The sequence below is a fragment of the Heliconius melpomene genome, chromosome 15 (genome assembly GCF_056956725.1).
Source record: "Heliconius melpomene rosina isolate 202511_hmr_F chromosome 15, ASM5695672v1, whole genome shotgun sequence".
Taxonomy (NCBI): domain Eukaryota; kingdom Metazoa; phylum Arthropoda; class Insecta; order Lepidoptera; family Nymphalidae; genus Heliconius; species Heliconius melpomene.
The window spans coordinates 2,656,089-2,681,364 of record NC_140403.1 but is presented as its reverse complement, the minus strand read 5'-3'; the positions used below and the strand labels follow the sequence as shown (position 1 = coordinate 2,681,364).

Genomic DNA, 25,276 nt, shown 5'->3' with positions numbered 1-25,276 from the left:
TATTTTTACATTTTTAAAGTAATCACTTAAGAAAGAAAAAATATAAAAAAAAATTAAATCTCTTCACATTCATACTTTTTATACGTTTTCTATTTTTTCTTTTTTTTTAAATAACAATTCTGTAATATTTAACATATTATGCTAATATTTCTAAGTTAAGTTTACTCACTTACAGCAGGCCATTCATATCTTACTCAAATATTTGTTCGCCGTAAACGGAAAGTCCACGCGTGTGACTTCGGGCGAAAGTTAGAGACAATGGTCAGTCAATTTTAATTATGTGTAGTTGGCGAAAGTCAAATGTCATTTGAAAATATTTAAAGATGCACCTGTCAGAATACCATTACTTTGAAAGTTTTTCCATGTATTATACAGGGTGGAATTGTCAGCACCACTTTAAATGAAACCACAGTTTTAACTACTCTATAAAAGCCTAATATAATTCGGAAAAAAAATAATTCCCAAAAATGAAAAAGTTATTTTTTTAACAAAATAAATAATAAAATTATCGTTTTAAAATAAAACGCCATTTGTAAAGTATAACATAGGCAAGCACACAATTACCTGTCAAATCGGAAACGTCGCACACGCATGTGTGCGTCACACGAAATACAGATGTGGATAAAAATCGTGAAATGAAAAAAAAATCCTACGTCCAAACTGTTGAGGTACCTTCATTAATTTCTTAGGTGTGGGTTTGAAATATATTACCCTATATGCAGTTTCAATAAAAGAAGCGCTGCCTCTTCCACCCTGTATATTTTAAAAAGACATACAGACAACAGTCTGTGTGTTTGTTCACGCTAATCTCAAAAACGGTTGAACCGATTTTATTAGAGTTTTCATTATTGTATTTTGGCAAGCTCCCCTAAATCTTTTGTGCTTATTTTATTTCAATTGGTTTATAAATAAAAAGGTCGCCATTTTAAAAAATGTTGTTCGATAAAATTGGTACTAATAACTGTTTAAACTTTACTATTAAATTTAGGTATAGATATTGTTTTTAAAAATATATTTTTATTAGAAGACGAAAGTAAATTAATAATAATTATATAATATATTTTAAGCAGGCGAAGCTGCAAGCGGGGATTCGAATATTGATTATACAAACGTACATAGATTTGCATATGAGTGAAACTGTGGGTATATCGTTATAACTATACAATAGTAATTCTCATTGAATAGTCGATATAAAATCATATATAAAAACGGCGATCGATGAACTCGAGTTGAAGGAACGTCTCGCTCGGATAGCTGTTCAAAAAAAAACTTTTCTAGTGCTATAATCTTAGAGGAGAGGAAATGCAGAAATATCACGTGCTCTTATTTATTTATATTTCTACCTGCAGACCTTTATTTTTTAAGGCTATTTCGTTTTAGCCATATCTTATTTCATAGTTTTGGATTTTTGGTATTATAAACGTGATACTAAAAATTTCAATGATATTTTTAAAATATTGAATTCGTGTAAAACAATAACTTTGTAATAATATATTTTATTATTTCAAATAAATAATAAGATACAATAATATTTACTATTTTTTTGATAATCTTTTAGCTATGTAATTTATTTATAGCATTTTTCTTGTTTTGCTACCTTAATTGCTTCTGAGGCTAAAGTAACGATACGGGCGTATGTACCATCACACTTACCGCTTTCTGTTCCAGACACATTACGTTATATCTCTGCTTTTTTTTAGCGTGAAGCTAAAAAAAACTAGGTTCCCAGTTAACCTCTGTATGGGAGCACATAGCAGGGTAGACAGAGGGTATTTGGGAACCTAGAGTTAAGACACTTCATTCCTATTAACTTCTGTTCCCGATTTTCTGCCGAATTCTGGAGTGAGTGGTAGAACCCAAAGTCGCAATTATTCATTTTATCTACTATCTTTAACTACTTGTTGGATTTCACAAGATTTACTTTTAATATAAAATATAATTGAATAATTTATAATGAATGTAAAACAGTGTGCGGACTGTCCGCGTGCCAGCTACTTTCTTTTCCAAGTAAAAGCTGCGATAGCATACATAATTCGTATGTTTACAGTTCGTGACAGCTACTAATTTGGAGTCGAGTGATAACTAAACAGAATATTATATTTAATATTTGAAAGTCACCATTGGTTGTTACTGTCCAAAGTAAATGTAATTCATAGATAACTATACTAGAGGCCTTGCTCTTATGTCGTGGCAAAGTGCGGTGTTGAGTTCCGCCACTAAACACGCAACGCCTCCAGAATTCAGTGGAAAATGGGAAGCAGAGGGTAAACACTAGGTTTCCTCTGCCTGGGATGGAACTTGAAGATGAATATTATAATAGTTGGTTAGGGTAACGTTAACCTAAAAGATATAGACAGCGTACTCACAGTTTTTTTAAAGAAACATCTGTAACGTTAAGAACTAGTTTCAAGAGCAAAAAATTGAAGCTTATTTAGGTGGTACCTTTTAGCTATGAGAAATTTTATAAATGTTCATTTTGTTCACTTGTCTGTCGTAGAAATTCTCTTGTATTAGATAACTATTCTGAGCCGTCATTTCCGCATTGCTAGATACATAGCTGAGCAAATATTTATGCATTATAAATTTATAACTTTGAAGGACATAAGTAAAGTAAATGATGTAAATTTATTTATCAAATTCCAGTAAAATTGTAAAGGCCAGTAGTGGCGCAGGGACAGAAAGTGTGGACTGTAAACGCGACAGGTGCTGAGTGGGTTCATTTCTTTGAAGGGTGGCTATGAATGCCGCCACTCAACACGCAATGCCTTCGCTTACGCAGAATTCGGAGGAGAACGGAGTATCGCAACAGTAGGTTTTCTCTGATAGCTCCCTGCTGTGAAGCGATGAAGCTGACATTGTAAAAAAATCTCAATTTCTTACGCACATGCTTTAAATCATGAATGAAATCAAATATTCATAAATATAAACGTTTTGATGATTGTAATTTGAATACTGTCGCGGATATACTGTTTATAAAAAAAGTTACAATTTTATTATAATAAAGTTTAACACAATTCTTATTTCTAAAATCAATAACAATAAATATATATACGAATAACAATCTGCTACTACTATAATAAAGTAACTAATTTGAAAGAATTTACTAGAATATTTAATATTTTTAATGATTACCTGTTTCTCACGACTAATGGCTTAGTTACGTTCTACAAATGTCGATGACAAAGCAACCTGACGGAATTCCGCTTCACAATGTTATCGACGTAAGTTGATCTTTACACAAAGCCAAAGAAAGTATGTGTTACAGTTGTTTTTTTTTTCAAAGACTACCATTATTATTTGTTTATAACTAAACGACAACAAGTTTCGGGTTCTATTGCCGCTCGAGGTAATGAAATATTTAATATTTTCATTTGCTCGCTCTGGTAACGAGGCAAAGCCTTCAGAATTCGAAGAAAATTGGGGAACGTGACGAACGTGTTTTAATGGCTACGAAGTGCCTTAACACTAGGTCCCCAGATTTGCGCTATGTGCAGGGGGGCTAACAAAAATTAAAAATCTGAATAAAAATTAAGAGTTTGTTTAACGGAACGTGATATTCTTTAGATCTAAAAGTTCGAATTGAATAGTTCTTTTAGCGTTAGATTGTCCATTTACTGAGGGAGGCTACAGGACACTGCCTACCTGAAGTTTACAAATATATTTTTTATTAACTTACAATAAGAGAAAAGATAAAAAAAACAACGTTTTCCCACTAGGGACTGAGGTATATAAAGTACGTACTTATGTAACTATACCTAATTTTGTAATCACTTTTAATTATAAAAATTGTTGTTAATCTTATCAATCATGATGATCAATCTATACTGAAATATTTAACTATGCAACGAACCGTTATATAAGTCCACTTATGTATAAAATATCTTGAAGAATGTTGGTATTTCATGCACCTGCGTGATATTTAGCACGAGAGCATTTAAGGCATACTATAAAAATAACTAGAAAAACTATTTAAATTCAACTTCAACTGGAATTATAAAATAAGACGAAACATTTTAATTGCAAAACACAGACTATACTATCTAACAAAATTACGATTATATATTTTTTTAGCTTCACGCTGTATCCCGCGCATAGCAAGGTAGGCAGAGGGAACCTTGTATTAATACACGCCGTTCCCCAATTTCTTCATTTTCAAAGCATTGCGTGTTGAGTGTTGGAACTTAACTCCGGGATTATTCCTTCGTGCCAGAAAGAAAAAATTAAAATATTAATAAGTAATAATTCATATCTTCGAGTTGGGATCGAACCTACAACTATTACGTTACCGGGACAAGCGTCGCGACGGCCTAAGGCCGTTTATATAAAATCTTACAAAGTACTAAAAAGAAATATTCAGTTTTGTATAAAATTATACCTGCATTTACAATAAGAATACAAAAAAAGGAACAATCCAGTATCCTCTACCCTACCAAAGAAAGCGCAGGTTGCTCTTTCATATAATCAATTATCTCCGCCCTTGAAGGTCAGTACAGGAATGAGACCGGTCCAGGCAAGGAGCGGACGAACTAATAAAAACAAGTCGGTCCACGTTTAACATCAACAACTTAATGATATATTTAGTGTTTTTATAATGTGCTTATCGGATTCAGAAAATGTTAATTTAATCTGTATTAAATTGTTTTTGTGACACACTTTGTTTGTGTATTATTTTTATGAAAAATCCTTTTTTAAATATTTAAAGAAAATATAAGTCAAGTTGTTTATTTGCTTAAGATAATCTTAATGCAAGGATAAAGAACTCTTTGTACTGTTATCAATTCAATACTTGTAAATAAAACGAAAAAATATATTATTCTAACCTCACCTAATGAGATCTATTATATTTATTTAATTAGATTGAGAAATTAGATTCTAAATAATAAGATTTTAATAGTAAAATATATTTTATTGTTCACAGACATACGTAACGGAGAACACGGATGTAAACTCTCAGGCCATCCTCGACAGCCTCAACAGCAAATACTACTTTTACACGCGGACGCGAGGGCTGTTCCGCAACTGCTACCCCAAGGAACGTCCACCTACAGGTGAGATACGTCGTGAGATGCTTACGTCATAAAATCTAAAAATCTGCTTCACGCTGTAGGCAGTGGGAACCTAGTGTTAAGACACTCCGTTCCCCACTTTCTGTCGAATTGTGGAGGCATTGCGTGTTGAGTGGCAGAACTCAACGCCGAGCTTTGCCTCGACGCCAGAGCGAAGAAATGGAAATATAAACGTAAATAAATATATCACTTCCTCGAGTGAGATCGAACCCACAACCATCGCGTTACAGTCACACCCTTGTGCCACTGCGCCGCGACGGCCTCTGCGTTTGAAATAGAAATTTGGTAATATATTTCAAATTTAAGATTTTCAAATATGTATTGTCAATAATAAATAAGTGTATCTAAATGTAAATATGAAATTATTGATTTATAAAAAAATTACCCTGAGTTTTTTTGCGCCGGTTCTTAGGGCTGTGGCAGTAACTTTAGTGAACTGGTGGTAAATTATTAATTGATGTTAAAAAAAACGAAGCAGTTTATAACTTCTTAATTTAAATAAAATTATTTGAATACAATAAATATTGAAGAAAAAGAAATTTAGTTTTAAGAAATTTAACTGCGCAAGCTATGGCTCTACGATATTGATTGGAAAATTAAGCCTCATATGCTATCACGCATCAAAACGATATCCTAGACCCTTATAACCACATTCGTACCGAAATAGTACAGTGATGTACAACAAGACATACCTTTTAAGGCGTGCGTACCTACGCAAACTGAATATACGGTGGTACGTAATTACGGCCTTACTTTCGAATCAACCTTCGAATGACCTAAAGGAAATGCCAGGACGGCGTTGAAAGGTGGTCACTTATGCAAATTGCCAGCCAAGAAGCTAGTTTCACTGTAAATTTGCATTAAACTAGCCCTATCTGTAGGTATTCTTAGTTTTAAGTAATATTTTAGAGGAACAATATTATTATTTTTTAATATAACGCTACCGAAATCGATTTTGCAAATTACAAAATCTCTTTACTTCTATTAATTAAGCTTCAAGAATTCATAATAGAACAGAACAGAAGATAAATGATGATGAATAAGTTCTTCTCCAGAGCAAAATCAATCATAATTGCGCCGTCCGTCCGTCAATCCATTATCTATTCGTAGTGCGTAATTTTCTAGGCTAAACAGCCAACCGAGCGCAGGTTAAATTCTCGACCGCAAGCCTTTCACACCGGTTTCTGTGGAGAAATTTTGCATGACACGGAGATCACTCATCTAATATCTTGTGTGTTGATGAATTTTTTTTTCATAAACAATATGTATAATTTTATAGCCGCAGCTAAAGCCAGTCGTGGCCAAAGGCTAATTTCTGTTCTTCGCTCTAGTGTTGAGGCTAAAGCGCGGCGTTGAGTGCCGCCACTCAACACGTAACTCCTCCAGAATTTGGCTGAAAGTGGGGAACGGAGTATCTTAACACTAGAATCCTTCTGCTTACCCCGCTGTGTGCGCGACACAGCGTGAAGCTGATTTTATTAAAAGATAATTTTACAACCGTATCCATTTCTTTAATTAACCAGACATAAATACCAAACGAATAACCGCGTTTTATTAAAACATAATTAAGAAAATACACTATTACCCATAAAAAACTTAAGTAAATTAGTAATTAAATAGATTATAACCAAGTTTTTTCAACCAAGAATTCTAGAATAGAAGTTACCATGGTCAGCACACACAGTTGTTATTGTGCAGTCAAACACCTGTCTTATACCGTACCGTACTACTTACTGTGACCACCGACCACGGAGACCACTGCTAAGATATGATAATACTACCACTATATTCTAAGTAACTCGATATATATTTCCTCGACTGCTGAACATTACGCGCAGTTCTGCCCCAATAGATTTTAATTATAACCATGAAAGTATTTGTAATTGGGATAAACGCACTGCTTAATAATCTGTACTCATTTTCTTTGAGCAAATATTGTTTTGTTCTCTATAGCTTGTAAAAAAGTAGAAAGTCTTTTATAATAAATTTATAATATTTATAAATAAGATTGAGGCCAGTCGTGGCGCAGTGGAACAAGCGTGTACGCGACAGGTTGTGGGTTCGATTTCGGAAATTAAATATTTATTTAAATTTTTATTTTCATATCTTCGCTTTGGTGTCGGGTCAAAGAGCAGCATTGAGTTTCGCTCATCAACAAGCAATGCCTCTAGAGTTCACCGAAAAATGAATGGGGAACTGAGTGTCTTAACTCTAGGTTCCCTCTGTATCCCTACTGTTTGCGGGAAACAGCGGGAAGCTGAATATATATTTGCCTTGGACTCGTGTGTGCTACCTCAGTTAGCGGATAGGTGACAACTCGTATAATAGCTGAACGTGATTTATCTATGTGCTATTTGTTTGTATCACCTTGAAACTATTTATTATATTAGTCAAGCACGTAACGTTATATTGTAGGAATTTCGTATTTAAACATGTAAGCAATGTTAATTATTATTTAAGGCTAGTGGTCGCGCGCGGCTTCGTCCGCTTGAACTAAAATAGGTTTTCTATACTGTTAATAAATCTTAATATATCTCTTTTGTGTTTTAATTGCGCGGTTCTTTCCGCGAAAATCACGATTCCCCAAGAATTCCGCAATGAGAAGCGAACTTTATGTTGGACCATAACCTTCACTATCTGTCAGTAAAAGATCCGTAAAATTGGTCCAGCTGGTGTTCCGGAGATTAGTTAGGACAAACCGAAACACAGACAGACAAACATTTAAAAATAGTTTATGTTTTAGTATCGTGTAAATAACTATATTAACTTAAACTAAAAAACACAGCTTTTATGATATCACAGACAGCCACTTAAATTTTTATTTAGGTTTATGTTTAGATATAAATGAGGAAGAAATGTTCGTAATTAGAACTCACTCTGAGGTAACGTAATTTTTTTATGAAATAATTGAATATTATATAAAACGTGATATTAAATTATGTATAACCTTGAGTTACAGAAGGTTATATATAATTTAAAAGTAGTAAATAAAAAACTAGGATGATATTAATATTTATCAAGTATTATATTTTATTATTTTTTCAGCTTCACGCTGAATATCCCACACAGCAGAGTAGGCAGAGGGAACCTAGTGTTAAGACACTCAGTCCCCCATTTACCGCTGAATTCTTGAGGCATTGCTTGTTGAGTGGCGGAACTCAATGCCGCGCTTTACACCAGAGCGAAGATATGAAAATATACATTTAAATAAATATTTAATTCCCTCGAGTGTGGATTGAACCCCAACTAGTCGCTTTTACAGACATACTTTGTAACCCTACGCCGCGACTGGCCTCTAAATACATATATATGAACATAAGCCAATCGAAGATGTGGAGAACAAAAACTGAGCTGCTGCATTAGTTTTTTATATCATTTTTTATCGAAGCTTCCTAGTATCGAATTTTAGATTTGACGATGTTAATTTAAGAATCCGTTAATAATAAATATTAATTGAAAACGTTTCTGTAATTCTCCTTAATTATAAAACAAAAGAAAATAGTATAACCGAGAACTAAACTTCGACGACGCTTCCCACCTTCATCATCATGGTACCAATAGATATTTGGAAGAGAGCTAATTAATAAATCTACCATACTTCCTTCCTTCCTTCCTACCAACAATGCTATCTTTAATTTGACAATGATAGGCTCGTAATAGAGGCCGTCGTCGCCTACTCTTGACAATACCTCAACCTTGACATCTTGTAATAATTACTACTGAATAAATTTAGTTTTATATAATGTTAAATAAGTTATTTTACGCTTTAACTTTTGAAATATGGTGATACTTGATTTTTTAAATTATTGAATGATTAATTTCTATATTTAATAGCTACAGTTTATAGATATAAATTATAATCATCTTCACGCTGTATCCCGCACACCGCAGGATAGGCAGAGGGAAGTTAGCGTTAAGACACTCTGTTGTCCATTTTCCGCCGAATTTTGGATTCATTGCGAGTTGGCTGGCAGAATTCAAGGCTTCGTCTGTACCTCTAGTGGGAGTCAAACCCCCAACTGGCCACGACTGGCCTCATAGATGCAAAAATATGAATAACTTTAATCTAAAAGTAGATTTAACCTCCTTTCGTGGCCATATTTAACTAAATAATTAGAATCGAATATTAATTTGCAAGTCCATTACGAAATTGCCTTGATAAAGTTAATTTTACCTAAATACTATATGTATTCACGACAACTCGAACAGGTGGTTAAGCAAGACCTCAATTTTGTTACTTATAAAATACAAGGCTTGTTAATACGATCGAGTCATGCAATGATTTAATGAATGGAACGTGTGATTGTAGAACAATAAATAAGAAAAAAATCACAATATGATAAAAAACTTATAAAAAATATATGTCTCGAGGCACTAAACAGGTTTGAATCGGCATAAATAAGCTGCTTAACGATGTTGTAACGCAACTAGTGTCTATAATCTCTTTAATTCATGCAAAATTCCTTTGTGACTCAAATCTTTCGGCCAAGTATTGCGTAGAAACTTAATTATTAAACTGTTATTTTTCTCTCAGCATCAGCTATATCCCGAAATGAACAGTAGGCCCCTACGCTACGACGACCTCACTAAAACTGGTTCTTATCGGATTTGGAATATTAGAACAGGAATAAGTCGACCTTGGATACTTTCAAGCCCATAAGGAATACTAAATTAGTAAATTACTATAAAAACTACGTATTTACATAGATATGTCGTTTGGATAGTTCTGCAATGTAAATTTTGATACAGTTAATTCAAGGTATTCGTTTCACTTCTGTTACCACATATGAAACTAACATGTTTTCTAAAAGTGAACAACTTAAATATTTCTCTTTAAAGAAAGAAATATTCAAGATTTTCATTTCTTAGCTCTGGCGTGCCTCCAGAATTCGACAGAATGAGGAATAGAAGTATCTTAATAGGAACGAAGTGTCTAAACACTAGGTTTTCAAAGATACCTACGTTAGGTACCTAAAGATTTTTGTAATAAATTTTTCAAAGGAAATTACATGATTATGATGGCAATACGATCAATCAGTTGACGACAAGTATTAAGACAACATGTTAGCTTGTAATAGCGTTGTATAAAAAAACTGACAACGTAGTAATAGCTTACTAACGACATCCATTTACTGTTGACCGCGACTCTTTTCTGGTTGAAGATAACCTGTTGCTGTTACAGAATTTCATTTTATATACCTGAGACCAGTCGTGGCGCTGAGGCACAAAGTGTGTAAATGCGACAGGTTATGGGTTCGATTCCTACTTGACAAAATGAATATAATATTTTCATTTTCTTCGCTCTGGTGTCGAGGTGTGGCTTCCGCTACACAACACGCAATGCCTCCAGAATTAGGCGGGAAATGGGGAAAGGAATTACGGACTCCTAACTAGGTTCCCTTTGCCTACCCTCTGTGTGCGAGATACAGTGTGACACTAAAAAAACATTGGAAAGCTGTTCTCTTATTATTATGAGACTTTCTTTAGCCCAGATACAGATTTTTGAGTCCAGATTTTGAAATGGGTACTTCTTATGACCTTTGTATATTACTCTAAAATAGATAGTTTGCAAATATAACTTAAAAACAAAATTATTATTTACTAAAAATCCAAATAGGACAACATAAATTAATATTAATTTTTAATTATATTTGCAGATAAATATTTAATAATGCAATATAATTTTTCTGTGAAATTGGTGGGCGTGCGTTAAAACGTTCATCCGGCGTACGTTTTACAGGTGAAATCTTCGTTCCACTAACGCGACCGGTCTTGGTAAGTGGAGTATCATCACACCTACCTCGTTTATAATAGTTAGACGAAAAAAATGATATTTTATATATTTTAGAGGACATCGTGACCCAGGTGCACCAGGGTGTGATTGTGAGGATTTGATTCCCACACGAGGTAATTAGTTATTGTTTATTAATATTTTCACTTCTTCGCTCTGGCACTAATTCAAAACCCTGGCGTTGAGTTCCGCCACTCAATACGCAATACCTCGAAAAAATCAGCGAAAAGTGGGGAACGGAGTGTTTTAACACTACAGCGATAGCGCGAAGCTGATTTATATATTTTACCTAGAAACGTTCACAATTCTGACTCTCTCAGAGGTCAATTATTGGTTGGCTCCCTTGCCTCGCTTACCATTTCTATATTTATGATAAGTGAATATAATATAATACATTTTATGAATGTCAAATTCTCTTACTTCTACAAAGGCATTCGTAGGACTTCCCTAACTGAAATGAAAACATTTAATCCTGATCAAACTTGCAATTGATTATATGACAATAATTCTAATAGCAATATCTAAAACCTATATACGTACGTACATATTCGATGAAACTGTTTATTTTAGAATTAAAATATATTGACCTACTGAATTTATTAATTAAGTTAGACAAAATTTTATTTTCTAAGATAAATATCGTATAAATTATAAATTAAATATTTAAATTAAAATAAAGAATTTCTATAGCAATTGATGACTTGTGTTCGAGTATTTAGAACGCATTAGTCTTGGATGGAAATGAAGTAAGCGGTTCGTTGGGTGACCATTTTGTTGGTACAGTCAGTTATCTATGGTATTTAGGGCACATGGTTGCGGGAATTACTTTAAATATCCAATATCGATTATTGATGCGGAAAATGATGTTTTTGAGGTTTTTCGTTCTTTATTTTCGTAAAATTTTATAGTATTACATTTTTTCAGGTGATCCCAAAGGAAAATAACATTTCTATAAATATAAAAATATTTTGCTTCTTGGGTCTGCTAGTAAACAGTTCAATGTCTGCATTTCGTCTGTGTGGCGGAACTAAACACCGCGATTTGTCTCTCTAGATCGGAGATTGAACACAACGAGCGTTTACAATATGAAGCTGTTCTAATGAGCTACGATGTAAAACAAGTCTTAATATAGATTTAAAAACCTAACCATAATTTTCTAATTATATTATATTATTATGAATTAGCGTGTAATATTTTGGTTCCCAAGGCTCCTTCAACAAGGTCTTACCGATTAAAGAATATCCGCTGTAAATTCTATGTAGGACTTGCGAGTATCGTGATGTCATTCTTTATTATAGTTTAAGTGTGATTACAGCTATAAACATTATAATCTGTAAAATTACTTAAGTATCATACCCTAAAAATTTCTCATTGTTTACTTGTTTGTACAAATATAATTTTGTTTATTGTCTTATGTATATGACTAGCGGACGCTTGCAGCTTCGCTTGCCTATTTAAGGGTGAATTCTAATAATCCATGAAACATGTGTTCAATGAAATATTTTTAAGTCTAAATTTCAAATTTTATAAAAATCGGTGACGATTTAAAGATTTTTCCATACAAACTTTCAACCCCTTATTTGCACCCTTAGGGGGAGAATTCTAGAAAACGATGAAACACGTGTTCAATTAAATACTTTTAAAAATCTAAATTTCAAATTTTATAAAAATCGGTGCCGATTTAAAATTTTTTCCATACAAACTTTGAGCCCCTATTTCACCCCTTTAGGGTTAAAATTTTTCAAAATCCCTTCTTAGTGGATGTCCAGATTACGAAAGTAAACTTTTGTCCAAATTTAACATTTCTACCATCAGCGGTTAAGGCTGTGCGTGCGTCTTACCTCAGTCAGTGAGGACAAGTCCTTTTATATATATAGATTATATAATTTGCAGTTTCTAAAAGTTTTTCTTTATAACAAATTATAACAAAAAAATCCTTGAGGTAAACGTGACAGGTTGTGGTTTCGATTCCCACTTCAGTAAATGAAATATTTAATATTCGCTTTGGTGTCGAAGCAAAGAACGAGGTTGAGTTCGGGTACACAACACTACCTCCAGAATTTTGCGGAAAATGGGGAACTGGAATGGGCTTTAGTGCGAACAGATTTGTCTTAACACTAGGTTCCCAGGTTCCCTCTGCCTAAACTGCTAACTGGGGAATATAGCGTAAAATTAAAAAAAAAATCATTACAAATTAAACATTTGAATAATAAAACACAGAAGTACGCCTTACAAAAAAATATACAAATTATTTAATCCACGGGAAACAGGAAATAACTAAAAAATATTATTAGTAATCGATACCAATTATTTATTCAACAAATATTATAATAACATATACGTTTTCCATTCTGACTTTCGATTAATCATTCGTTTCGCAACCGACCGGCCCTGGCGAATCTGAACCCGTATCTGGTGTTTTGTAAGCGACCAACGTACCGTGAAGGAATGTTGGCCTCATGCTTAGGATGTGCGAGTACGATAGGTGAGGCCTCGTATCATTTACATGCACATTTAACTTCGGACAGTCTCTTTTTATGTTATGGCTTTTATAAACACTATTTCTTAAGGTTAATTTTGATTAGGATGCTTAGATAAAATAAAATTTTAGCATGTATGTTATAGTTGCTAGCGACCCGCTCGCGGCTTCGCCCGCTTGAACAACATAATTATTAATTTACTAACTTATAATATTTTAAAAACAATGTATTTAAAAATATATATATATTGAAAAGTAAAATTTCAGCCAATTCAATAAGAGTTATTAAAGTTATAGCAAAAATACTATAGTGAAAATTGCAATTAAATCTGTTAAGCCAATTCAGGCAATACAAAGAGACTAAAATTAAAATAAATAATTGTTTTTGGTTCTATTACGTTATTAAATGCCACAATCATTTTTTGTTTGTATATTTATAATAAGTAAGGTGTAAATTATTTCTAAAATATCTATAGAAATATTTTTTTATTTTTTAACTACCTACGTAAAAGTGGAGAAGGAAATATTGCATGTTGCATCTTCGCTCTGCTTACTTCATATTATGCGGGACCCCGTGTTATGCGGGAAATGAGTGAAGATAAAAAATGAGTAAAAAAATACCTAAATACAAGCAATAAGGCCGCCTTTGCTTACTGGTTTTTTTTATTTCTTTTCTGTACTATTTGTATTATTCTTTTTCATTTATTTGTGTGCAATAAAGTATAAACTAAAACTACTAACTAAACTAAATACCTCCTCGTTTGAATGAAATATTAAATATATTCAATTTGTCGCGCCCTTTACAATAACTGAAAAATGGAAATGTTTTAATGAAGTTAGTGAATTCTTCATGTATTTTGAACAAATAATAGTCTGTGTATTGTCTGTATGTAAACAAATAGGTAATAGGAACAATTCCAAAAGGTCCAAAGGAAGTCAAAGGAGTCCGTTTATGAAATTATAATAATAAAGGATTCTTAATATTTTACTCTCAGTTATCTCATAACTATAATTGAATATTTTTTATAGGAACATTACATAAAAGTGTTTGACTGAAAATCAATGCGCCATTAAACTTTCACATCTAATATCTAGTCTTTGAGAGAAAACTAACATAAAACTTGTAAAACAACAAGTATTATCCACACATATGTCAATATATTATGTTCATTAAGAAACAAGTTGCGTGCATTGCATGGCATGACTTAATAAGTTGTCATAGTGGTATTATTATAATTTTTTTAGCTGCATGTCGCACGCAGAGGGAACTTAGTGTTAAGACACTCCATCCCATCTTCGGCCGAATTCTGGAGACATTAATATAAACTTTCGTCTTTCTTGGCAGAGCGAACAATTAATTTATTCAATTTCCTTGAGTGGGAATCGAACCCACAATGTGTCGCCTTGACTTGCTTCGAAATGTCAAATAATCTTCATTTATCTTTTATTATTTAAAATAAACATAGTAAAAAGCAATCATGCTATTATGTTTACTATTAAATACGCAAAGAAATTGGTTGTAAAAGACATGTCTTGCATTTACAGTTATTGGAGAAATGAAAGTTTCTCCGTTGCATAATAATTTTGATTAATATTACGGTGAAATAAACATTAATATTCTTATAAATATTAATATAAACTTTCGTCTTTCTTGAGTACTAATGAAATAAAACTTGTGTACAATTAAGTAAGAAGTATTAGCAGTATTGATTTGCCTATTAAATGTTACAATATAAAAATTATATATTTTTATTACTTTTAAATCTATATACTTATAATAAAATCGTACATGGGATATGAGAAAAACTAATTTTGGGGCATCTTTCAAATAGGACACAAATTAAGATTTTTTAAAATTTTGGCCTGTTTATCTGTGTGTTTGTTTACGCTAATCTCATCAGTTAGTATAGAATATGTTTATATCTTATAAAAAAAAATCTTTTCTATATTTTTAAAAGCTTTTCGTTTAATATATTGTTCGTGTGTTTGAAAGACTTATTTTTTATTTATTAAGTTAGTTATGATGAAGGATAAAGATGTCTTATGATAGGATCACGTTTTATTTTTAGTCTAGCTGTCATGATTTGCGTTCATCACGTTTTCAAACAATTTGTTGCTGATTGACGGCTGCCATATTAAACGCTACGCCATTAATATTTAAGATTATTTAAGAGAAGATATTACATTTTAAAATTTTAATTGCGAAGAAACGGACATTACGTAAACCATTCCATCCATTAATAATAATTATTTTTTTATTTACGGAAACCTAGGATTCGATACCTGAAAAGGCTTCACATTTTTTTAATATATATTTTATTATTTAAATCTCATATAACTCATACATGAAAAACTGCTACTATATATTTTACGATATACTTAATTAGAAAACTATCTATCCCACATCTACTTTGGTAATAGTTCACAACAACATTCCAAATGCGTATCAGCAATTAGCAGCAACATCTAAACATCGGAAAAGCGCAGTGAAAGTGATACTGGCCATAGATAATTGGCGGGAAAAGTAAGGTGTGTCCGCCATTTTGTGTTTTCTTTCCGGATATTGTTTTTTTACTAGTTTTATTACGCATCTAAAATCTATATGTAAACATTAAATGTTGATCAATTTACTATATGCAATTTCATGTAATTTTACAAGCTTAGTATAATTTATTGTAGAAATCTGACTATAATATTATGGCCGTTTAATCTCTGTTATTATTTATTGCTTAGTATTGCCATATAGGAAAATCGAGTCATGGTTGACAACGTAACACTAAATAGTAAATAACCACGTAGTAATTGTACAAATATTACGTACAACCGTACCGTGCATAGTATTACATTCAATTTACGGTTTCGTAACCGACGATACGTTTCCTTTAATAGATGTTAACTATAGATACAAAATATTTTATAATTTTGATTATTATAAAAAAAATAAGATTTTAATTTCGTACATTTAATGTTTAATGTAATTTCAATATATTTTGTTTTTTTATACCTTTTGTGTTTTTTTACTGAAGTTTTTAAGTAGTCTATTAGATATGGTTTGATAAATATAAATTAATAATAAATAGAAATAAATAATAAATAGAAATAAATAATAAATAGAAATAAATAAAAATTACATCTAGGATATGCATGTAAACCACAACATTGAGTTTTAATATACATAGCATTAACGAAACGATTGAAACACTACAATGCTATGTTATTACACACGTAACATGCGGAAATATTTATGAAAAATTACTTATTTAACGCTATTATTCTGCGGTAAATATGTAATTCTTCATATATATTTCCGTATTCTCATAAATATTCACAAGTTTCCATACATTCGTATTAAAGCTGAGTTTTTGGCAGACATATGGTTTACCTACTCTCTTTTGCATACTATTAGGTTTTTAAACTTAAAAAAATACTCTTAAAAAAATGTAATTTTAAAAATCAAGTAAATATTTTAAAACTGAGTTATGACTATATAATTAGTTTGCTATGAAAAATAAATAGCAACTCACACTGTGTCTATTGTTTAAAAATACTAATGTTTCTTATATAACACTTACATAAATGTAGATAGATGGTAAATAGAGATTTTTATTTTCACGGATAAAACAATATTATAGAAGTGGAAATAGAAAATATTTGTAATATTGAGTTCCTTTTATAGTAAGTATCTTTTATATGTTTTTTAATAACTGCAGTTGTTGTAAACATTTTAACTCTGGTGACAGTAACAATTGTATCTAAATAAATAAATTGACGCAGCGTTAACTTGCGTTATTCAACATACGTTGAATTGAAACTGGGGCGGAAAGTGAAGAACAGATTGTCTTACATTAGGCTTCTTCTGCCTACATTACATAAAAAATATTTTTTTTAAATATTATTGTAGTGTGGTTCATGCACATACATAAATAAATTTATCTTATAATTTTTTTAATAATTACTATGACGATTATCAACTAATATAATCGCTAAAATTAAAATTGAAGACTTTCTACAGTGTTTTTCGTTCAAAGTTGACTGTACGTTACTTCCTTATTGTCTGAAATGGAAATTACTATTCAAATTATCTGCGCTAGGTGGTAATAAGATCTCTCGTAAGTTTTGTATTATGTATGTGTAATTTCAGAAGTCATTGTCTAAAATATATATTATATTTAAGCTTTGAGTTCTGCCACTCAACACGCACTGCCTCCAGAATAACTTAACACTAGGTTCCCTCTGCCCATTGCTGTGTGGGATACAGAAACTGACTTCATTTCAACAGTCAGTCAGTCAATGGATAAATCATGGCACGTCTAACACCTCGTTCGAGTCACGACACAAGGACGTTTGACTTTCTACTGCACCCACCAGATCTGTAATGTCGTCAAACCGGGTTACCCGTTTTGAATGATTATCATATTTGGACACACCCCAATTATAGTTCGTGTAGACATTCGGATGCTAATTTTTTAAACTTTTAACTAAAATCAATTTGAAATATTAATTTGCTAGTTAATTTTTTTCTACTATATATATAACAATATAAAATAATTGTTTATCGGTACACTTAGGTATATTTTATTAACATATTATTAATTTTACTTATCTTCTTAAATTAATTTTCTATCGACATTATGCATTTTTTCTTCACCAATCGTTTCGTAATAAAAATTGAATTGGACATTGTTTTCTTCAAAAAATTACATCTTTTGTTTACCTACTTCAAATCTTTCTCTATGAAGAATATTATAAAATCGAATTACCGAAGAAAGTAATTCAGTAGTAACTATGGTATACAGAAACGCTAAATAATAAGATAAAATTCGCAATTTAAAGTAAAAAAAACATATGTTATAAGCTTGTATTTTATTTTGAGCAATAATCAATCGTTCTTTTACGATGTTTCAGGAGCATTCATTGCAAGGCATCCTGTATAAAATTTAAATAAGAAAACAACCATCTCTATATAGCGGAAAAGTAGTAGAAACGAGTATTACGTATACTTAAATATTTACACGTTGCCTTACAATGTGGGCAGAACAATGCATATTAATATTGATGATCTTTTAACATTCGCGAAATACTAAATAGTAATAATTGTAGTCAGCCTTGGGCTAGCTTGGTCTTGTGACGTCCTAATCACTATGTATTTATTTTTATTATTTAGTATTTTGCTCCTTATTCATATTTTACCTGTAGATTTCAAAATGGACCTTTATTTATATTTATAACAATAACAACAGAAATATTGATTAATAATATTATATTATTAAGAAAATAAACCCACGGCCTACGTCCAACAGTGGACAAAAGACGGCTGTTGATGATGATGATGATGAAATCCACGACCTAGGACACCGGAGCACTTATTTTCTGGCATACTAGGCGAGCATAGGTAGATGGGTTCAATGCTTATTGAAAATAAAATAATCTGGTGTCAAGACACTCTGATCTCCATTATTTACTGATAATAGTCTATCCTCATAATATCATTCACATTTAAGAAAACCTTACGGAAACGTGCGTAACATGCGTCTACGATATCTAGGTGATTGTAAAAGCTGACATCGCTGATTTCTCTTTTGCTAATCACCACATAACATCAATAAATATATTTTATTTACATTTAATTATCCATTGGCTTCATATTTCTGAATTACAAAAAAAAAAAAATTAACTGAGGCCATCGTAGCGCAGCGGCAGAAGGGTGTGACTGTAACGCGACGGTTGTGAGTTCGATCCCCACTCGAGGAAGTGAAATATTTATTTACGTTTATATTATATCTTCGCTCTGGTGTCGAGGCAAAACGCGGCGATGAGTTCTGCGACTCAACACGCAATCCTTGCAGAATTCGGCAAAAAGTGGAGAACGGAGTGTCTTAACACTAGGTTCTCTCTGCCTACCCTGCTGTGTGCGGGATACAGCGTGAATCTAATTTAATTGAACTTAATATATTTGATCGTTCCAAATAAATAAGTGCAATTGATCAGATAGCGCTTTCTTTATTGACTGGAATTGTTTGAACGGCACAATTGTTCACAAATGAATCTGCCATTGTGCTACTAATATAAAATCTAGACCATTAGGTCTTGTTGAAGATTCTGAAATAAAGAATGACTGGTTATATAACTATATTGTTAGTTTTTATATTTAGTTTTTATATTTTACTAGTACTACTAAATTTAGATGGTTTTTAGTGTTATTAACATAAAAAAACTATAAATATTTCTTACTTTAACCGAATTGGGGCAAATGTTGTTATACTCGTAGTTAAGCGTAATGTTGATCAAGGTCGGAAATTGAACTGTCTCTAGATCAGGTCAAAGAGTTTTTATTGGATTTATATTGTAAGTAAGAAATTAATTAATTGATATATTATATAATATTTATTTCAATAATAAAGAAGTATAAATATACGGTATTAAAATAAAAATATTAGTTAACTCCATATACTTTTTACATTTTTGAAGTGTTATTAGAAAGAAAAATACTTTTTAGAAAATATGTAAAAACTTGAACGTAGCGGGATTTGAAGCCGCGCCTCTTGGAAACTAAACATCTTTAAGTTGAAAGATTTAATAGTAAAAGAAAGCGAAATAATTAAATAATAGTATAAATATCTAGCAACGAAATCAACGAAGTTTATACTATAGTTGATATTTTATCTATGGGAATATGTGATGTGAAAAAGAAGCTAGATACAATAGGCGTTTGCATTAAATCTGAGTTTTCATCACCTCTTTTAATGATTATTAGACTGTTTTAGTCTTTCAAATAATAAATCTTGGGTAAATATAAGAAGAATCTTATATAATCCATAAAAATTTCATTTTCTTTGCTTTGGTGTCCAAGCAGACATTGATTCATTCAGAAAATGGAGAACGGAGTGTCTACGTTCTCCATTTTCTGTGACACTATGTTCCCTTTGTCTAACCCACTGTAGGCGGGATACAGCGTGACGTTTTTTCTGTAACTTTTAAAAGTATGTACGAGAATAACAGGATAAATTATAATAAATATATTATAATGGTAAACAAATCCGGAATATAATAATTGAAGGACATAAAAACGATTTTATGTTACACATGTAAAATGATAACGAAAGTGTGCCAATTAACACTATTAAATACATAATTAATTATATAATTACATTTATTAATGTTTTTTGAACGAAATGTATACTAAATTTCGGTTGAGGATAAATTTGGCATATTAATTATCTTCATATTTTACAATTTGTGTATTTGAGTTTAAAAAAATAATAAGTAAATTCATAAAAAAATACTTATATTTGTAGTTGTTTTCATACAAAATTAGTGCATGGGGCATATGCTTAATTTAAGTTGTGGGGCATATGCAAATGTTACTCCTGGTTGAGCGAGTCCCATTCGCACTTAACCGATTCTTTTATAAACATACGAGTATCATCAATTGTATATATCGTTAATTAAAATCTACATTAATTTTGTATCTATTCAGAATATTTTATTACAAGTCTACGACGTCATTAATAAATAGAAACTAAGTTCTATTGTTATTTTGCCTTAAGGAAGGAAAATAGTAAAATCTATTTTTATTGCATAAAAACATGGTATCTAGAGTAATACAGGAAGTTGTTGTAGAAATGAAACCGATGTAGTTTATTTAAAATTAATATATATACCTACACATATAAATAAGCTTAATTAATTTTGATAAAACGTAATATATATATTTTTAGCTTGACGCTGTATCCTGCACAAAGCAGGGCGGGCAGAAAGAACTTGGGAACCTAATGTTAAGACACTCCGTTCCCGTTAGGACACTTCCTTTACCCACTTTTCGACGAATTCTGGAAGAATCGCTTTGCCTCGCTACCCAAGCTAGGAAATGAAAATATCAAATATTGATTTTTTTTCAAGTGGGAATAGAACCCACAATCTTTCGCGTTTACAGTCGCACACTTGTGCCCTGCGCGACAAAAATAAAATAAACATATATTACAGTAATATTATCAAAACTTAAATTAAATAAATAAGTAATATTTTGAAAACCTGTTGTAATAGTGATTTCAATTTGTAGACATTTGCAGACGGATGTTTGTAAGTTGTAAGACGGTGAGCAAATAGTGACTCATTCCTTTAATATTCAAAAATAATTACGTAGGTACTTGAAAATGATTTTGAATCGTAACTCCGATAGAAATAGGATATATTTTTATTTATATTGTATTTTATTAATATAACAAACAATATGAACCCGAAATCAAAAGGTTTAAGTTTCAAAAATTAATAAATAATATTCAATACTCATATTATATATTAAATTGAGGTCGTGGCGTAGGGGTAAATGTAGGGCAAGCGTGTGACTGTGAACACGACAGGTTGTGGGTTCGATTCCAACTCGAGGAAACGAAATATTTAATATTTTCAATTCTTCGCTCTGGTGTCCAGCCGAGGCTCGGCTTGACCTCAGCCACTCAGCACGCAGTGCCCCCGGAATTCACCGGAAAGTGGGGAGCGGAGTATCTCAACGTAGGCTACCTCTACCTACCCTGCTACATGCGGGATACAGAGTGAAACTGTATAAAATATTAAACTTAATGATAATTACAATCTTAATTTTAAGATATGATCATAATTTCAAATTAATCATTAAAAGTTCGTCATACTTAATTTGCACAACATTTCTAATAAAACAATTTCTTTCTATTCTTCCAGTTGAAATATACCTGTCGCCGGTAGAAACTCACTGCAGCAACGTCGATTACTTCATACCCGATGAGAACAACGAGACAAGAGGTCTGTCCGAGGATGCGATGAACAGGTAATTTTGTATTGTAAAAAAAATAATAATTAAAATCAGCTTCACGACGTATGACAAGTAAAAAAAAATATATAGAAGAATATGTATTTATACAATAGTTATATTTTCTTGTTAATATGCTACTGCTAGAGAACGCCCTATTTAAATCCTACCACGTTTAAACATTTTAATTACAAATGGTTACAAGAAACTCGTTTTTCCTTCTGATTCAATACATACAGCTTTTAAGCGGATTCATACAAATATAATCAATTTCTATTGGAACCACACACAGCCCATCCAAAATAGAAAGTATTTATTTGAAAAAGTAAAAAAAGTAGTACACTAATATATTTTAGAAATCATTCTATATGAAATATAATATAAACCCGCTACCAACTCGCGATTAGCAAATTGACACCACGAAGTGACGGTCATACACTGATATTGGTTATTGGTATTGGTGCCTATACTGCAATAAGGCCTTGGAAACGAAGTGGGTCGCACAATCTGATCGACCGAATAACTATAGCCAATTGAAGTATTGTCTGTGTTTATATTATTTATTATAGCTGTAAACTTCTTAATTGATATTCAAAATGGTAATGTTCGTCTCTGTGGTGCGGTTAACGCGTGTTTGGTATTAAATGGTAGTTGCGAATTCAATAAGGATTTCGGGAAACCAGTAGTCATATTTAGCGGAAAATCTACGAATAGGGGGGCTGGGTGGTCCGTGTCCTTCCTATCCAGAAGTCTTGTGCCCATCCCAGGAATTACACTAACAAAAGATTGCCCTGAAAAAAAAAAAATAAAAAATATCTCTAGATACGTCCATGAGCGTAACTTCTTCGAGTATGATGCGATTGAACATATTTAAGTGACCAAAAAAATCAAATTTATGATTTATTTTTTAATTTCATTTATCTGTCTTCAGCTTTACGCTGTATTCCGCATATAGCAGGATAAACAGAGTGAAACTAGTGTTAAATCACCCCGTTCCCACCCAACACTAACCCCCTCTATAGCAAATAAACAACACTAATATAAAAATCTAAATATTAAATCTTGTCTTTAATTCTATTTAATAAAAACACGAGCTTCCAAATTAATATTCAAATAAATATAGGCACGCCCCTGACAATCGTTACAGTAACAAAGATTCATTAACATTGAATACCACCTGAATACCACAAGTGGAAACTACGATTTGCATATGAAATATTAAATTTTTGTATGTAATATATGGAACAGCTTGTTAAGTAGGTAGGAACTAATCAGAACATAAGTTCAATAACTTATGGGCTAATGTTAAGAAGTAAAAGTTATTTCTCTACTAAAAAGTAAAAATCAATCCATATTTATGTTTACTAAAGCCTTTGTAAACTTGTAAAATAATATTTAAAACTTAACCACTGATCACACATTGCCTCCAAAAAGCGAAAAGTGGGGAGCGGAGTGTCTTAACAATAGGGTTTCTCTGCCTTTCCTGCTACAGTGTGAAGCTAAAATTTTTTTTAAACCTCTTAATAATATAATGTTTACAACTTAACTCCAGGCTACACATGGCTCGGTCCACGGTGGCGCTGTTCATCGTAGCGTTCCTATCTCTCTTCATCGCGTTCTGGACCGGAGTGGTTGGCTGTTGGAAGCGCAGCCCTGGCAACATAACAGCCACTGCCATACTTATGCTTGTTACTTGTAAGTTTTTTTAATAGATTTCTATACTAATATGTGAAAATAAAATTTAGTGATTTGAGAATGTACATTTCGTATAGTCTTCGTAAAAATTAAAGGTAAAAATATACTATAAATTATAGGTAAATATACCTATCTACATAATATGTCTATAAATTAGCACAATTAAGTATATTATTAGCACAATTTAAGAAGTAACAAGCTTTTCGTTTTTCAATTTTATCCTTGTAATAAGTCACTCATATTTACCTAATTACTTTACTCCCTACTTGGCTGGCTAATACCCTAATAATTTTAGTTAATATTTTTAAAGATAATTTATGAAATTTAAACAATTTTCAGGCTTACTGTCAGCGGGCGCCATGGCATTATGGCATGGAGTGGAGTTCTACGAAAAGGAAAAAGTTGTTGGCGAAGAGTATTATCAGCAATGGCCTAATGTAAGTTTAAACATCCATAAATTATATTAATTTTAAATTAAGGAAATAACGGTGGTAATTATTTGTCTTTGTTTTGTCTAAAATAGAGATGATGTTTAAGGAAAATTCAATTAATTATTTAGTTCAATTAATAATCTCAGCTCTACAGGATATAAACAACCATTATTAGTTCTCGGATTCCCCTCTAATTGTGTTATTATTCACATTACAATGAAACATACTGTTTCATTTTGCGATAATTTGCAATAATTGTATATCTTTTTATGTACGATCGGTACTTTTTTAAAATAACTTTAATTAACAAAAAGTACTGATGAGATGTATTAATTATTATATGTTTTTACATTCTTATTATATAACTCTCGGTTTACAAGATTTATATAGCTCAGTGTCCCCTTTGTGAGTTCCCTAAGAGATTTTAGTTAGCTTATATAAAGCAAATATTTGTTTTTAACTTTTACTATTATAACATATTTTTCTTCAAAGTAGCCAGCTATTCAATATATTTTTTTGTAGTTTTACGGTGTTATTCCTCATATAGAAAGATAGACAGGAGGAACCTAGAGTTAAGACACTCTGTTTCCCATACATCACCCTAATTTCGACACATTGTATGTTGAGTGGCTGAACTCAATGATGAGTTTTATCTTACCAGAGAGAGTTTGTCTTACAGTGAGAATATGAAAATAATTCATTTTCCTGAGTGTAAATCGAACTCACAGCCGAAGCCGAAATCTCGTATACCGTCAAATGCTAGGCCACGAGGGCACATTCAATATTTATTTATAAAATTTGCTAGAATCTAACTGAACCCCATGACAGGTATTAAAAGACTACTCGTCGATTTGGTACGATTGGTCGTACATCCTCGCTTGGTTGTCCGTTGGTGTTTCCTTTGGAAGTTCCATACTTTTCTTCTCGGCGGCCATTTGTCTCAGCAAAGAGAAGCGTCGTGAACAACAGAATAATGTGCAGTACATAATGCCAGGTTAGACCGCCGTGCGACGCCATCTTGAAATGCGA

General features: G+C 31.9%; 1 protein-coding gene across 2 annotated transcripts in view; it reads left to right on the top strand.

The window, feature by feature from the left end:
* The window catches only part of LOC146531295 (uncharacterized), a 37,955-nt gene that overhangs the window by 8,896 nt on the left and 3,783 nt on the right, over nt 1–25,276 (top strand). The window contains exons 2-6 of one of the 2 annotated variants that reach the window (XM_085198462.1): nt 4,919–5,048; nt 22,034–22,139; nt 23,674–23,816; nt 24,156–24,253; nt 25,076–25,241. In XM_085198462.1, coding sequence (XP_085054588.1) covers nt 4,919–5,048; nt 22,034–22,139; nt 23,674–23,816; nt 24,156–24,253; nt 25,076–25,241 — 643 coding nt within the window. The remainder of the gene's footprint in view (nt 1–4,918; nt 5,049–22,033; nt 22,140–23,673; nt 23,817–24,155; nt 24,254–25,075; nt 25,242–25,276) is intronic. The other variant, XM_085198461.1, reaches the window with a different exon arrangement.